Genomic DNA, 18,632 nt, shown 5'->3' with positions numbered 1-18,632 from the left:
GTTGGGACTTTGGATTAAAGATAACTTTTTTTTTCATTGAAACAACTTAGTTAAATCAAATTCACTTGGTTACATGCACTTGTTTTAGTTAAATGAACAAGGGAGGATTCAGTAAACCAAACACTAGTGAAAGTTAATTGTTTTAAGTGTATTTGTATACCCACTTATAATCTAATTTAATATCTTTTTTCTCCCAGACAGCAATGAGTCCAAATCAAGATCAATAGAGACTTCTTGAAGTCTCCTGCTTCTCAGAATTTTCACCAGAGAAAACCCCCCCAGTCATTTTACACATTTTCTTTACTATCAGAAGAGATCTCAACAATGTCAACTGGACTCAGATATGCCTAGATAAGTCTGCAATCAAAAGTCTGAGATTTCAAGTTCTCATCAAATTCTCTTGAGTCTAGTGGCTATGCTATCCACATTAATTTTGTAGCTCTATTATTTTAATGTAAACCTATATGAAAAATAGTCTCTTCTGTTTCTAGAAGAGAAACATCTGTGACAAAGTTGTTTCTTAATATTGAGATCTCCATTAATTCTGTATTGAATTATTAGAGAGATTTTCTTTAAATCATGCTGATTTCACAGTTTCATCAGCAGCAGGAATCAAGTAGTCTCTTTCAAAAAAGTTAATCCATGAATTGAACTTGATTGGTTAGTTTGTATTAACTGAATTGAGCACAAAGACAGTAGGCCTATTATACTTTTTGTTAAGTATTGATAAATACATCTGCCTTTGATAAAAAATGAAAATATATGGGATTAAAAATGCCAAAGGTACATTGTTACAATGAGGTTCAGCTACACAGTTCTGGCCCAGATAATGCCACCAAATGACAATTCTTTTTATAAAGGCAAAGCAGAGACACACTGGGTGCTAAACCCTGGAGAAATTCCAAGCATTTATTTAATGAACTCATCCATGTGAATGAACAGAAAACCCTGCAGTGCTCTGACATCTAAGTAAATATTTTCCTCAATATAGTAAAAAAATAATTATGGTACTTAAAGGGAAATTTCTGCATGGACAAACATCTCAGGTTCATTCGGGTATTATAATTAAATTGTGAATGCAGTTTACACATCACACCTGCATAATTCTTTTTATAGTCTCATTATATTAAAATAATAATAATAAAACCAAAACTTTTTCTTCTACCTACATCAGATATTTATATTGAACAATATGAATAAAAATGAAAATAAAAGAAAGTAGAAATGTTACGAAAGCAAACAGAAAATACATGTCAATCCTTTATGTAACCCTGGTTTCAAAGGGGCCAATGCCAGAGTTGTCTTTGATAAAAGACAAAGCTGAAGACAAACAATCTGGTTGCAGCTAGAAATATAAAATAATAAGAAATATAATCAAGAGGCACATTATGGGTGGCAAGGCTTGCTGTGGCTCATTTATTCTGATTAGCAGTCTACCCCACTTCCCTGTGTCCTCATGCACATTAATTAAATCACACAGATAAAGAGTGTTTGGAGGAAAATAAAAAATAAAATCCCAAGCCTCAGGTTGGCATTGAGACCACGACATCATCACTCAATACATCAGCGGCTCAATGTAAGTGGCATAAAAGACCTCATTCCGAACAGGATTAGCTTTGTTGAGAGGTAGTTACAGATGCTAGGAAACCACGAAATACAAGAAAATTCAAAAAATGTGATCTGAATGCAATTTCTGTCCTTGAGGTGCCTCAAAATGAGGGTGTCCGAACACTCTTGTCTTGAACCTGAGTATTACGTGCTCTTTACCTTTAATGTATTTCCTCTAGTCTGAATGAAAAGGACTTTAACCTTTAAGATTGCACTGCTTCCATTACCATCAGTTCTGGCAATCCAATAAGACATTTGAGTGAAAAAAACTGATGGCAGTGGGATACATGGCCAAGCATAGGATCCATTTTTAAGAGTTTATTCACAGCCACATTGAGTGTCAGATTCATATTTGCAATGGGAAAGATATTTTAGCATTGCTGAATTGTGTTGCCAAATGTAAAACAAAATTTACTACTATTTGCATTTTTCTGATTATAATCAGATTTTATGATTTTTACACAACTTTGACTATTTTACATATTTGACATTCTTTACCACTGTAAGTTAGAACAAATACAGTGGCATGCAAAAGTTTGGGCACCCCTGGTCAAAATTGATGTTGCTGTGAGTAGTTAAGTGAGTAGAAGATTAATAGATCTCCAAAAGGCATAAAGTTAAAGATGAAACATTCTTTTCAACATTTTAAGCAATATTAGTGTATTATTTTTATTATGTATAATTTTAGAGTGAAAAAAGGGAAAGGAGCACCATGCAAACGTTTGGGCACCCCAAGAGAATTGAGCTCTCAGATAACTTTTACCAAGGTCTCAGACCTTAATTAGCTTGTTAGGGCTATGGCTTGTTCATAATCATCGTTTGGAAAGGCCAGGTGATGCAAATTTCAAAGCTTTATACATACTCTGACTCCTCAAATCTTGTCCCAACAATCAGCAGCCATGGGCTCCTATAAGCAGCTGCCTAGCACTCTGAAAATTATAATTGACGCCCACAAAGCAGGAGAAGGCTATAAGAAGATAGCAAAGCGTTTTCAGGTAGCCGTTTCCTCAGTTCATAATGTAATTAAGAAATGGCAGTTAACAGGAATGGTGGAGTTCAAGATGAGGTCTGGAAGACCAAGAAAGCTTTCAGAGAGAACTCCTTGTAGGATGGCTAGAAAGGCAAATCAGCACCCCTGTTTGACTGCAAAAGACCTTAAGGAAGATTTAGCAGACTCTGGAGTAGTGGTGCACTGTTCTACTGTGCAGCGACACCTGCACAAATATGACCTTCATGGAAGAGTCATGAGAAGAAAACCTTTCCTGCATCCTCACCACAAATTTCAGCATCGGAAGTTTGCAAAAGAACATCTAAACAAGCCTGATGCATTTTGGAAACAAGTCCTGCAGACTGATGAAGTTAAAATATAACTTCTTGGCCGCAATGAGCAAAGGTATGTTTGGAGAAAAAAGGGTACAGAATTTCATGAAAAGAACACCTCTCCAACTGTTAAGCACGGGGGTGGATCGATCATGCTTTGGGCTTGTGTTGATGCCTGTAGCACAGGGGAACATTTCACTGGTAGAGGAAAGAATGGATTAAAATAAATACCCGCAAATTCTGGAAGCAAACATCACACCGTCTGTAAAAAAGTTGAAGATGAAAAAAGGATTGCTTCACAACAGGATAATTATCCTAAACACACCTCAAAATCCACAACAGACTACCTCAAGAGGCGCAAGCTGAAGGTTTTGCCATGGCCCTCACAGTCCCCTGACCTAAACATCATTGAAAATCTGTGGATAGACCTCAAAAGAGCAGTGCATGCAAGACGGCCCAAGAATCTCACAGAACTAGAAGCCTTTTGCAAGGAAGAATGGGCGAAAATCCCCCAAACAAAAATTGAAAGACACTTTTACAAGCTGTGATACTTGCCACGGGGTGTTACTAAGTACTGACCATGCAGGGTGCCCAAACTTTTGCCTTTAGGCCCTTTTCCTTTTTTGTTATTTTGAAACTGTAAAAGATGAATATAAAAAAGTACAATTGCTTAAAATATTAAAAAAATGTGTCATCTTTAACTTTAAGCCTTTTGGAAATCAGGCCATCGTTTGCTCGCTTAGCTATTCACAGCAACAGAAATTTTGATCAGGGGTGCCCAAACTTTTGCATGCCACTGTAGCTACAAGAGAAACTGTGTATGAGAAGGCATTTAGTTGACCATTAAAACACAATTTAGATACTTAAAGCTGTGTGTACTTGTTTTCGATGTAAAATGTATTTCTCGTATCCCAGCTTAACATGCAGAGACCACTATTAGTAAGCCATTTGTAGACTGATTAGGATGATTTCACTTACAAGTCTAACAGTGTGACTTTGCGACACTATTAAAACTATATTCGGTGACCCATCCAACCTGACACAGAAACATTTGCTTGAACAATAGTGTGACTTTTGGGCGGGAATATCTGTTAGTACAGCCAATAGAAGATGGGAAGTTTTCTGAAAACTATTTGAAAACAGTGAGTGCGTTTACATGGATGTTCTTACACCGATTATGCTTAATAAGCTGGCAGTGTGTGTGATCATTTAAACGCATTAAACAGCGTTCCTTTTTCGGTGTAAGGTCATAAATGGTGTAATGAATAAACCGATCGACACAGGTAGATTTTTGCACATTACGGCAATTCCGCGTCGCATATAAACAACTCAACCGGCGTTCTTACCGGCTTATCCAATGTGCACACATGTTGTCCGCACACCTCTTCTGTTTTGACATCAAAAGCAGAGAATAACACGATTATTTCAAATGCCATCTAAACCCGGATTTCTTGCTTTGTCGTTTTTTTTTTTTAAATAAGCTGATTTTTGGGAGTAATCAGCGTATTGGTGTGCATGTAACCGGGCTTCACCATTTGTTGACGTTAGTGATGCAGAAATGACACACCTCAGCTTAGTTTACAGCTAAATTGTGAGATAACCATAGGATTTAAAGATCCTTACAAATATTCATCACTTATTCAAAACACTTTTGAGCAGTTTGATATCTTATCTGTGGAATAAATCTTTTGCAAGCTCTCATCTTTTCCTTGATGTGTTAATACATACAGTTTATATATGCTTTAAAGAAGACTTTACTCGGATGTCATCAGATATTAATATTTACTCATTCTGCAGACACTTTTAAGCAGAGCTGTTTACAGTATATTGAAGGAAGGCCTATACATTTTATAAGTATGTGTTCCTTGGAGTTGAAACCAAGACCTTGTCGTTATGTCTCGCCATGCTCTAGGAACTTGTACAATCATTTCAATGAATGCTTTGGATTTGATATTATGGTTGAGAAAGCACTACAAATTCATCAAACTGAGTATGAACATGCGGACAACTGTCCCACCCATGGAGTAAGACTCTCTTTTTTATCTCACGCAAATTAATATATAATGATTTCTCATTATGTTACACTGAAAAAAGTGGTGACCTGCAATTGTGACCTCAAGGATCTATTTCTACTTAATTTTACCCATAAAAATGACTTTTGTTGGTGTAACCTAATTTATCAGGTTGATTTGGTTAATAACAGTTAACATTTCTGACTTGAAAAATAAAACAGTTAATTTGGATGTTACTACATAGCCTAAGGCATATTTCATAGGTTACCTGACAAATTCTGTTTTTCGTATAGTGCCTTTCACAACACACAGCGTTTCATAGCAGCTTTACAGAAAATTATGCTATAACAAAAAATGATGCTAGTAAAGTCGTCATTGTGCGGTTCAAATGAATAACGATAATAAAAAGCTTGCCTCAAATATAATTGTCTTCAGGCCCCCAGTGAGCATGTCAAAGGCGACTGTGGCAAGGAACATAAAACTCCAAAAGATGTTAGTTTGTGGAGAAAAAAAAAACTTGGGAGAAACCAGGCTCACTGGGGGGACCAGTTCCCCTCTGGGTAAACAGTATGATTACAACGCAAATATTAGTCATCTATGTCTAATACAAGTCTTGTTTTATGTATGTAAACTGAGTAGATTTTGGTGGGCAATGTTTAAAACTAAAGGATTTTGTACGAACTCTAAGATTATTGATTAAGTCTTGTCTATGAATTGCATCCCAAATTTTTTGCAGAAGTGCACGCAGATGCATTGTCCTTTCATTTGGCTGATTAAGGCTTTTGTCAGTATTAATTTATCATCTATGTATTCTATATATAAGAAAGTGTAGTCCATCCTATGACCAAGATGATGCTGGCTGAGGTTAGTGAGGTGTGCCTCGTAGCCCGGCTGGAAGCTTGTGGCAGTTCATTTCCGGTGAAGACCATCCTAAGCCCGAGGTGCAGGCAGTGGACAGTGAATTATCCCATGTCTTACTGTTGTTGAGTTGGTAGCAGTTCATTGGCACAGGCTGCAATTAGTAGTCATCACTTAGTGACACATAGCAGTGGGAGTGGGACATTGGGCTCGATCAGAGCTGGATCTGGAAGGCTCTGGAAAACCTCAGGTTATGTATTTCTAGCGTAGATGCCATTCACTTTAAAGCAGAGTTATAGAGTATGGTAAGTGTTTCCGGTTCTGGCAGACCTGACTAAAGCAGCATAACTGTGAGTTGATGGATAAATTAGGTGTATGCCTGGCTGAATAGATGAGTCTTTAGTCTAGACTTAAACTGAGAGAGTGTGTCTGAGTCCTGAATACTGCTTGGATGGCTATTCCAGTGTTTCCCCTGTATGCATTCAGCAGCGGCACACCTCCGCATCTAAATTATGAGCGCCGCTGTTGAAATTTCACATGGTTCATTAATATTCTTTATGCAATGTAACACTTGCAAGGCCCAGTCTGCTGTGCGCTTTGTATCTGGCAAAAACAACAACATAAATGTAATTCAGCATGTGTTGCATCACATCTTGCTGAGAAAGAAGTGACTGAAGAGAAGGACCATAATTAGGCTATATACTTTAAAAATCATTCCATCTGAATAAAACTAGAGGTAAAAAAAAAGAAATAAAGTAGCCCCCTGTGAGATTGATATACATTTTCAGTAAATAAACACACATGACAAGGAGAAGATGAATAATCCATCTATAATGATTCTAAAGTAATTTTACGGGTCAGACATTACGTACTCATGGATGCGTGCACAACAGCTCCGCTGCTGAAAAATATCCTTGGGGAAACATTGTATTCCATAATTTAGGTGCAAAATAGCAAAAGGATCTACCTCCTTTTGTGGATTTTGATATTCTAGGTACGATCAATAGGCCAGAATTTTGCAGTCATACTGAATGTGATGGATTATACTGTGATAGAAGGTCACTTAAGTACTGGGTGTAACATTTGAACAGGCTCCTGTCCACCAGAGGGAGCCCTCACCTGAATATTGAACTCTGTCCACATCAGTTCCTGTTTGGTCATGCACCATGTATATAAGCCTTGTGCTCACAGTATCACGTTGCGAAGTATTGCCAGTTCCACTGCTTTACCAAGCGTTTTTCTCCATGCCTATGTGTAGACCTCCTGTTATGATCTTAGCTTACGTTTTTGGATTTGTTTGCCCATGGACTGATTTATATGTGTTTTGACTAAAGCCTGTGACCCGACTACGATTGATGTTTATGACTTGGAGTATTTGAATAAAGACCCGCAAATGGAATCCTCTCAGCCTACATCCTTACAGAATACTTTGCCCAGCGGGTGTCTCTCAACTCCTTTCAACCATTGGGTATCAGAATGAGGTGCTGAAAGGTTTTCAATACCAGCTGCTAACGCTACAAGCCACCAGTGACCATTTAACACAGTATATTTGGTCTCTTCCTGCACCACGCCATGATCCGGTAAGATTTGCTCTACCTGATAAGTTTGATGGCTCTCCTGATAATTGTACAGGTTTCCTAAGACAGTGTTTCATCTACTTCTCAAACCAACCTGAAGTTTTTAACCAGGATAAGTTGAAATGCTCATTTATCATGACTTTGCTAACTGGTAAGGCATTAGAGTGGGCTACGGCTGTTGGGGATCATGATGCACATATTCAACAATCATACAGTCATTTTACTACGTTGTTCGTGATGTTTTTCAATATCCTGCGGAAGGCATGGACGCAGCAACTCCGCTCACTCAACTATGTCAAGGCAATAAATCTGCTTCCGATCATGCCATACAGTTTCGTACTCTTGCGGCACAGAGTGAGTTTAATGACATCGCTTTGAAACACATTTTTCGTTCTAGTCTGTCAGCTAAACTCCAGGTTGAATTAGTATGCAGAGATGACTCCCTCGACTTCTCTCAGTACATTACCCTTGCTATCAGATTAGACAATCTCTTACGATCACAACCATGTTTCAATACCTCCCTACCATGTCATGTACCTACAACCTCTGTTCAAGTACCAAGTCAGCAGCAACCTACGGAGGCTATGCAAATAAGACAAACTCATGTGTCTCAAGATGAACGTAGAAGAAGATTACTCCATGACCTCTGCTTCTACTGTGGTGAACCAGGTCATCGCTGTTCCAACTGCCCTGTCAAACCTGCTACCACCTCTTCACAACTTTATCGAGTGAGTCACATCTTTAATACTCTTAACAATCAGTCAAGGCTTGTCACTACCCATTATGTTGTCCATCGCTAACCAAGAATATAATTTCTCAGCATTAATTGACTCAGGAGCTGCTGCTAATGTGATACATCAGGACTTAGTGATGCAATTGAACATCCTCACGGACAAGTGTGAACCACCTATTGCTGTAACTGCTGCTGATGACAGTCCCATCGGTAAAGGTCACATCACTCATCAAACTCTTCCTATAAAACTCCAAGTCGGTCTGATTCACATTGAAGAAATCACTCTTTACGTCATTTCATCACCATGAAACCAAGTGATTCTCGGATTCCTTGGTTATCCACTCACGAACCCCAGTTTTCTTGGAAGAACAAGGACTTAATCCATTGGTCTCCTCACTGTCATCTTCACTGTCTGGAACTGCCACCCAAGTTTACAGTCTGCACAACTCATCTCACTGAGAACCTCGTTTCATTGCCGAACAATGTCCCCAATGAGTTTGCTGACTTGGTGGAGGTTTTTAGTAAAGAGAAGGCCACCCAGTTACCTCCTCATCGATCCTGCAACTGTGCTATTGACCTTCTTCCTAACACTTCTCCACCAAGAGCCATGTTTACCCACTGTCCATCCCAGAGACCAAGGCCATGGAAGAGTACATTGACGAGGCCCTATCTTATGGATTTATTAGACCCTGTACTTCTCCAGCTGCATCCGGATTCTTCTTTTTTGACAAGAAAGATGGCGGCTTAAGACCTTGTATTGACTATCGAGCACTCAACGCAATTACTGTCAAGAACCGCCATCCACTACCACTTATTCCTTCTCCCTGGAACAATTACGAGAGGCCAGATACTTCACTAAACTGGACCTCAGATCTGCTTACAACCTCATCAGAATACGAGAGGGTGATGAATGGAAAACAGCTTTTCTCACCACCAGGGGGCACTACGAATACTTGGTAATGCCGTATGGGCTCTCCAACTCACCTTCCGTTTTCCAATTTTTCATCAATGAAGTTTTCAAGGATCTCCTGAATCAATATGTGATAGTCTACATAGATGACATCTTGATCTATTCACGGTCAATGGAGGAACATATCTACCATGTAAGAAATATCTTGTCACGTCTACTCCAGAATAATCTTTTTGTCGAAGCCGAGAAGTGTGAATTTCATGTCCTTTCCACCACGTTCTTGGGATATAATATTAGCCACTCTGGAGTGGAGATGGATCTCACCAAAGTAAAAGCCATCATTGACTGGCCCACACCCACCACGGTAAAGGAACTACAACGATTTCTAGGCTTCACTAATTTCTACCGCAGATTCATCCGTAACTACAGTACCGTTGCTGCACCCATCACCTCCCTTCTTATAGGAAAAACAAGAAGTTGGCATGGACAGAGGCAGCAACAACCACCCTCAATAGACTCAAATCCAGTTTTACCTAAGCTCCTATTCTCAAGCATCCCGACCCTCAACTTCCCTTCATCGTAGAGGTCGACAACTCTGATACTGGAATTGGTGCTGTTCTTTCCCAATGTCATGGAAACCCAGGCAAACTACACCACTGTGCATTCTTCTCCTGGAAGAATTCTCTTCTGTCAGTAACAAAGAATTACTGTCTATCAAATCCGCTCTAGAAGAGTGGCGACACTGGCTAGAAGGCGCACTTCATCCATTTCTAGTCATCACAGATCACAAAAATTTGGAATATATCAAGGAAGCCAAGAGATTGAATCCTCGCCAGGCCAGATGGGCACTCTTCTTCACTCGGTTCAATTTCACAGTCACATATCATCCAGGAAGTAAGAATAGTAAAGCCAATGCATTGTCACTTATCTATGAATCTGAGACACATATCGGTCCAGAAAAGACTCTACCTTCCTCCATCATCATTGCACCTATCCGGTGAGATATCATGGAGGAGATTCTACGTGTTAAACAAGAGGAGCCTTCCCCTCCAGAATGTCCTGCTGGCAAGGTGTATGTTCCATTCAGTGTACGCAACAGAATCTTTCAATGGGTCCACACATCACTCACCTCTGGACATCCTGGAATTAACCGTACTAACACTTTAGTCAGGAACTCTTTCTGGTGGCCAACACTATCCACTGATGTCAAGAACTATGTAAGTGCCTGTCAGACCTGTGCACATTCCTGCACACCATGTCAACAACCTGCAGGACTATTAGAACCACTACCTATTCCACAACGACCCTGGTCCCCCTTGTCTATTGATTTCATCACTGATCTGCCTAACTCTCAAGGATTCACCACCATCATGGTCACCATTGATCGCTTCTCAAAATCGTGCCGTCTTATACCATTGAAAGGTCTACCCACTGCCATGGAAACAACTCAAGTGCTGTTCAATCAAGTGTTTCGAATCTATGGATTACCTGATGACATAGTCACTGATCGAGGACCACAGTTCACTTCAAGAGTATGGAGAGCATTTTGCAAACTACTAAACATCAATGTCAGTCTCACCTCCGGCTATCATCCGCAAGCTAATGGCCAAGTAGTACGGCTTAATCAGGACATCGTAGATACCTATGATCATACTACAGCAAAGAACAGGAGAAGTGGAGCATCTTCCTCCCACACTCCTCTACAGGTCTGACCCCCTTCCAATGCTTTCTGGGATATCAACCTCCCCTATTCCCTTGGTCTGGAGAAATATCTGAAGTACCTGCCATGGATGACTGGATTAGGAGTGAACTGGTTTGGGATGGGGCTCATGTCCTTCTCCAATGAGCTATTCGATATCAGAAAATCCAAGCTGATTGACACAGACATCCCCATCCTGAGTATCAGCCAGGTCAAAGGGTGTGGCTTTCAACTTGCGATCTACACCTGAATCTCCCTTGCAAGAAACTGAGTCCAAGGTACGTTGGTCCTTTTAAGATTTTACGTCAAGTTAATCCAGTCACATACCATTTAGAATTGCCTGCTACTTACCGCATCTCTCCTTCCTTTCATGTGTCCCTCCTGAAACCGGTCCACGAGGCATCGAAACTGACGAAGGACCTCCTCCTCCACTCGAGATCGATGGAGCTCCTGCCTACCTGGTTCAGGAGATTCTGGATTCTCGCAGGAGGGGTGGTCAGCTATACTACCTCGTGGACTGGGAGGGATATGGCCCGGAGCAAAGATCATGGGTAGCAGCTAGGGACATAATGGATCCATCACTCACCAGAGACTTTCACCAAGCCCACCTGAATCGTCCGGCACCCCGACCAAGGGGTCGTCCCAAGAGAAAAACACCTGGAAGTATTGCCAGTTCCACTGCCTTACCAAGTGTTTTCTCCATGCCTATGTGTAGACCTCCTGTTATGATCTTTGATAACATTTTCTGGACTTAAGTTTTTGGATTACTGTTTTGGATTTATTTGGCCGTGGACCGATTTTATGTGTTTTGACTAAAGCCTGTGACCCAACTATGATTGATGTTTATGAATTGGAGTATCTGAATAAAGACCCGCAAATGGAATCCTCTCAGCCTACCTCATCCTTACACTGGGAAGCTAGACCATTCAAAGCTTTGCAATTAATTAACAGATTTTTTTTAATTTATACAAAACTTAACAGGTAGCCAATGTAGTGATGATAAAATGGGGCTGATATGATCATATTTCTTGGTTTTAGTCAGCACACTAGCTGCTGAATTTTGAACCAACTGAAGCTTATTTACTGAACTTACAAGACATCCTCCCAGTAAGGCATTACAATAATATAGTCTTGAGGTCATTAACGCATTAATTAGTTTTTCGGCATCAGAAACAGATAGCATGTGTCGTAACTTATCAATATTTCTGAGGTGGAAGAAAGCTGTTCTACGAACAATGGAAATGTGATTTTCAAAGGACAAATTGCTATCAAACATACTGTAACACCCAAGTTCTTAACTGCAGAACACAACATAACAGTACATCCATTGAGAGTCAAATAATATTCTAGCATCTTATGTTTAGAAGTTTTTGGTCATTAGTACAAATTAGTGCATTTGTTTTGTCAGAATTTAGCAGAAGGAAATTTCTATCCAACCAGTCCTTTATATCATTGATACACTCTGTTAACTTGGAAAATTGTGACATTTCATCAGGTCTTGAGGAAATATAAAGTTGAGTATTGTCAGCATAACAGTGAAAACTAATTCCATGGTTCCTGATAATGTCTCCCAGGGGAAGCATATATAAGGAGGAAAACAGGGGACCTAAGACTAAGCCCTGTGGCGCTCTGTACTTTACTTCTGCTTAGCAGTCAGATAAATAGGACTTAAACCAAGCTAATGCCTATCCACAAATTCCAACATAATTCTCAAACCTATCCAAGAGATTGTCATTATCTGTGGTGTCGAAGGCAGCCCTAAGATCTAATAGCACTAGGAGAGAGATGCAGTCATGATGTGGGCTATTTGGATCAGTCGAAGCTTTGTTCCTTGTACTGAATAAACACCTAGAATTGTTGTAGTTATTTTCTATGAGTTTTGTTCACCATAAGATTTTTTACAGGCTATACTGAAAAAAAAAAAAAAATGTTTTTTGTCAAGTCAAAAATATTATTTAACATCACTGAATCAATACATTAGGTTATACCAACAAAACTAATTTTAAGGGTTAGATCAGGTAAAGGTAGCTCCTTAAAGTAACAATTGCAGGTGACCACTTTTTACAGTGTAGAGCCCAGAAAGAATCTCAAACAATATATTAGTGAAGCCTCAAAGAAAATAGAGTGATTTGCATCAGAACAGAAACTGGATGGGTTGGTCTGTATTGAAACTGAGATTTGGGGGTGTAGTCGAGAGAGAAGGTTTTCATGGTATTTTTCTCACACATTTTAATATAGTAAATAACATAAACATAAAATTGCTATAATAAGCTCTTATTTAGCACTCTGTATTTACTCAATTTCACACTAAACTTTGTAAAAAAAAACAATCTACATTTTTTTATTTTTATTTTAAATGGCAGATAGCAGTTTCTTCTGATTTCTGTTTAGTCATCAAATTGTTTTAATTTATTTGCACATGAAGAAATTGTTACTATATTAGGAAGAAGGAAATAACAGTACACACAGTAGTCCAGCAACCATGGATGACATGTCCACGTTAGCAATCGCATTTTCTCAAAAAATACCGAATCAAACCAATTGTACATACAGTGCATAGTGAATAAGACATTTACTTGTAGCACACGTGAAGCGCGTTTACTTTGAAGATGCTCTCTCCTGCTTGTGTGCATCCACCGCGAGCAGCAATCTCCTGACAGTTTAAACGGCCTGGATCACCTGCTTGGATTGTCATGGACTGACCATCATGAAATTTTGAATCAGAGGAACATTTGATACTGATCCTGAAATTTAGATTCTGGGTGATAGAATACGCGCTTCAGAGGAAGATAATGGATGAGCACTCGACAGGAAGAAAACGCTGGATTTTCACGAGGTTCATGAATTACATCTGTTTAAACGAAATATCTGCATATTTGCAGACTGTATATAATAGAATTTTTATTGATATTTGCCTTTTATCATTAGAAAAGAAAGTTAAAAGTTACAGGGAACTGTTGAGGAGAGACTGTTAGAATACGTGCTTTAGAGGTAAATAAATTAGCGCTCCACAGGATGCTGGATCTGCTCAAATTGTGAGGTTGGATTATTACATCTGTTTAAACGAGATATGCGCATATTTGCAGACGGTAAATTATATTAGTTTTATTGATATTTGCCTTTTTATCATTAGACAAGACAGTTAAAAGTTACAGGGAACTGAAGCAGGCGAGCACTTTGACATTATGAGCTCAAACGCGTCTGCCGCGGCTCTGATATGTGGGCCATTTAAATTAGACTGTTAAACACTGATCTATTATTGTAGTATCACGATGGCACGTAACAACAAAACGAACCATGACTGGTCATTTACATGTCACGGTCACTTCACATGCAAGCAGGCGATTCTCAGCGCTCTAAAGAAAGGTATGGCCTTGACGCCGTGATGTTGTTTGGATAACATTCTACTCGCTAAACCCCGCCTCTCAGAGCCACACATCTGGCATGCCCAGTTCACTAGCTACAGCACGAGACTTTCAGTACACACTAGGGCTGCAACTAACGATTATTTTGATAATCGATTAATCTAACAATTATTAGAACGATTATTCGACTATTCGGGCGATTATTGCAATGATTAATCATTAGCTCTTAACCGATTATTCAGCTTGTGCCCCGACTTAAAAGGCTGTATTAAACGTGCTTACTAACAATAAAGAGGACAAAATCATCTTTTAAAAATACCTCTGTAAAAGAGGACGCAAGAAGCAGTTTTCCTTTTTCAGGTGACGCTTTATTTCCCCTCTTCCTCAACACCACTTTACAGTTACCTTTATACACTCTTTAGACACTAACACACACACTGTTTCTACAAATAACTTTCACTACTCGGGAATCGTTGCTCTGGCTCGGCTCTGTCATATCCAGTCTCTCTCACTGAGCGTTGTGTCGCTCTCTTTATGCCGCTCTCCCCGTGCTCACTGAAATTAGAGACAGGTGTTAGACAATTTAGCTCAGGTGCAAGCGCCCTTACCGCTTTCTCTCTCCAGAGAGATGCTTGACCACGCCCCCGCTGCCACAACCTCTAAATGACATTCACTGAATTAAAGAAAAAAAAAACTTTTAAGTTTAATTCAGTGAAGAAATTCACTGCAAAAAATCATATTGTTATCAAGTGTTTTTGTCTTGTTTTCCATTTAAAATTGTCTAAAAATCTTTAAAACAAGATACATTTACTTGTAAACATATAAGATATTTAGACTTGCTTTAAGAGAATGTATCTTAAATATATGTGTTATTTTGTATATGTGTATTTTTTCACTTGGTTATACTTCTGCGAGTGAAGTAAAGACAAAATATACTTATATTCAAGATCTGTTCTCTAACAACAAGTCTAAATATCTTATATGCTGCTTCACAGGTGAATGCATCTTTTTAAAGGATTTTTAGATATTTTAAAATATTTGTATTTTTAATATTATATTCAACATTCTCAGATACATTTTTTTTCTTCTGCAGTATAGCTGCTAAAGTAAATGTACATTGTTTTAAAGGAGTTTAGATATTTATATTGGAGCCAAAACAAAAACAAATAAAAAATGTATACCTTTCTGTTCACTTCAATCCATCTTTAACTCACAAAAAAACAAACTCTCTCTAATTAATAAAGCTGCATTTTGCCAATTTTCTTCACGATACGAAATGCACAGTGACACATATATTATGATTCAATAAGTCGCAAGCTATCACGTTATAATCTAGCTGTATTAAGTGTGCGCGCTCAAGGGACGAGCGTCCCCGCGACAGTGTGTGCATCAGCCGGGTGCAGTTTCAATCTCTCCCCCTTAGATCGGGACATTCGCGTAGCTCGTAGAAGAGGCGCTGACCGCACAGAGAAATGCCAGTTTCGGAGTTTGTAGTTATTTACATGATCTGCTTCCATATTATTTGAACTTTAATAAAGCTATAACTCATTAAATTTAAATGCATTTAAGATGTAATGCCGGGATGTTTCCTTTAAAGATATCCGACTCCGCTTATTCTACAACGAGAGTGCTTCTGTATTTACTTATTTGGTATTTTTGTATTATTCCCTCATACATTGCGATCTACATCACCTGAAGCTGTGAAAGTTTAGAGTGCATCTGGACTGTGAGCTGTGTTTTCTTCCTCTCCTCAGTCAGGTGTGAACTGCAGTGCTGCTCTCACGTGTCATCATTAGAGTTTAATGTGATCTCACGTTGTTAAATGAGATCAAATGACTATTCGACAACGAACATTTTTGTAGACAATTTTTTATTGTCGACGTTGTCGATAACGTCGACTAATCGTTTAGTACACACCAAAACCTCTTTGACCCTGCCATCAACAGCACCGTGGCTTTGGTTCATATGGCCGTGGGTTAAATGCTCAACAGCATTCATTGATACTTCATTTGCACATACACTGTTTTAGATGTTTTGTCTTAGGCATTGTAAAAATGTAAATGCTATGCAAATTGCCTTTGTACGTTTGTTTGCGTAGTGATAACTGTCCCTGGTCCCTGGTGCATTGAACTAATGATTTTCTGTATTACCTTCTGTAAACAAGAGGACTCGCAGTGTGAAGTTGGTGACAGCACATCGAAAGTTCTGCTGTTGAAATCAGTTAACAGGAATGTATATTTTAATAACCATACACCCTAATCCAAACCCCAAACCTAAACCTAACCATCAGTGGAGTAAAATTTGTTACTTATTTTTTGAGCGAAAATGCAACCTCCGAAATGTGCTCACCATTGTTTGTGAACACAATTACTTACTGGTTTCCATGGCATTGATGGGGGATGGCGCTTGTCAGTAATTTGGCAGTAAGGGGTTGATTTCAGTATACATTTGGAAGCAAGATATTGATTTCCCATGTAATCAGGTTGGAGGTCTACTACAGAAAGTCAGTAAGGCTCATGGCTTATGTTAAAGACTCCATGAATGGCTTGATGAGCACAGTTTTCTTTCCTGTGTTGATGTATTAAAACAGGAAGTTGCTGCAGGATATATTGAGAGGATCGTCCCTTTGTTTTGAAGGGCAAATAGCCTTTTGTTTATGTCACAAACATTAACTTATTATGCTTTACTACTTGGTCTAGCTTGTCAGAAATAGGTGGTATTAGATGGAGGGACATTCTCATTTTAGAAAGCATTTCATTGGATAAAATAAGTGAGTGAGTGTGAGTCATCAATATTTCTGGTTCGTTTTCTCAGAAGAGAAAGACTGCATATTTTAAATGCATATACTGCCAAAAGTTGATCTTAGATGGCCTCAATACATACAGATATGGACAAAGATTCACATTTCAAAACACCAATTTTTATTTTGTGGGACTTTAAGAAGATTTGATCAGACACACATAGTGACAGATGGTGCTACAGGCTACATGTATTAGAATTTTCAATTTCGCATCTCTCTGATGCAGTTTCTGTAATTCAATTTGCAAACTGGACATACATCATGAAGGACTTGGGGTTGGCATAGCTTTTCCAACAAATGTCAGTGGATCAACTTAAATCAGTTTTATATTTTGGTTACAGACACTACATTAATATTCCTCAGCCATGCATGTGAAACACGATGATTTTTGTCTTTGTCTGTTCAGTTCTGGATTATTCCAAGCATCATGGGCAGTTCGGTGTTGTACTTTCTATCTGATGACCAGTGGGAGACCATCTCTGCATGGATGTATGGTACAGGTCTGTCTGGGCTCTTCATCATGTCCACCATGTTCCATACTGTGTCCTGGAAGAAAAGTCACCACAGGTCTGTAATCAGAGAGCTGAGAGTTTCTGTTTATAGGGCTGCAATCAAAATGTTCTGAATGAACTTATTAAACAAAGTTCTTGTGCGCAGAATAGATTGATTTAATGGCATGCTAAGTTCTTAACATGCTAATGGAAGCAAAACAAGGCATCAGGTTTCTTTGTTTAAGACCTTATCCATCACGCGTATCGTTCCAAACCTAAATTACTTTCTTTCATTGGTGGAGCACAAAAGGTTTGGAAGCCCAGGAGTACCATTTACAAAAGAACGAAGGAATAAATTATCAATCTATTAATTTGAAAATAAAAATGTGAATACATAAACCAATTTCTAAATGGACAAATAAATAGACACATTTAAATGTGTTTATTTAATTCATGTTTTAAAATGTACTTAAATTTAGCAATAAAACAGCACATTTTTAAATGCACCTTTTAAGTTGTGTTTTAAAAAGCATTTGGCAATTGCTTTTCTTCATCCATTTGCCAGTTGCTTTTCTTCATCCACTCCAATTGCTTTTCTTTATTGTTTGACTTTTCCTTTTTTTTACCTTTTGTCAATCCATACCTGCTGAAGCCCTGGAGTGCCAATTAAAAAAGAATGAAGGAATAAATTATCAATCTATTAATTTGAAAATAAAAACTTGAATAAGTCAATTTATAAATGGACAAATAACATTTAAATGTGTTTATTTAATTCATGTTTAAAAAAGTAATTATATTTAACAATAAAATTGTGCATTAATAAATCATGTTTATTTCATGTTTAAAATGTCATAAAATATAGCAATAAATGAGTACATTAATGAGTCTTTTAAATGCACTTTTTAATGCAGTTTAAAAGCACCTTTTAATTGCATTTTATAAAGGTATTTGGCAATTGTTTTTCTTAATTCATTTGCCAATGTTTTTTCTTTTTCATTTTGCTTTTCCTTTTCTTTCTCCAATTGAGAATCAAGCGTCTTATTTTAATTCAAGAATTAAGAATCAATTGAGAATCAAGTGTCTGAGACCTTCAATCCGCGCATCTTATCACGTGGTTTGTTGAGCGCGCTACCGCGGAGACCTAGTGCGCTCAACAAACCACGTGATAAGATGCGCGGATTGACAGTCTCAGATGCGGAGGCAATTGAGATTCATCCTCTGGCACCCGTATTGAGGAGAGTCACTACACCACCACGAGG

At 38.5% G+C, this 18,632-nt stretch overlaps 1 protein-coding gene across 3 annotated transcripts in view; it reads left to right on the top strand.

The window, feature by feature from the left end:
• The window catches only part of LOC127450199 (monocyte to macrophage differentiation factor 2-like), a 41,417-nt gene that overhangs the window by 8,405 nt on the left and 14,380 nt on the right, over positions 1–18,632 (top strand). For all 3 annotated transcript variants that reach the window (XM_051714070.1, XM_051714069.1, XM_051714071.1), the window contains one exon: positions 17,289–17,449. In XM_051714070.1, the coding sequence (XP_051570030.1) occupies positions 17,310–17,449 (140 nt within the window). In that variant the 5' untranslated portion in view covers positions 17,289–17,309. The remainder of the gene's footprint in view (positions 1–17,288; positions 17,450–18,632) is intronic.

The sequence above is a fragment of the Myxocyprinus asiaticus genome, chromosome 13 (assembly GCF_019703515.2).
Source record: "Myxocyprinus asiaticus isolate MX2 ecotype Aquarium Trade chromosome 13, UBuf_Myxa_2, whole genome shotgun sequence".
NCBI classification, from domain to species: Eukaryota; Metazoa; Chordata; class Actinopteri; order Cypriniformes; family Catostomidae; genus Myxocyprinus; species Myxocyprinus asiaticus.
Note: the sequence above shows the minus strand (reverse complement) of the source record. Positions and strands in the feature narration are given on the sequence as shown.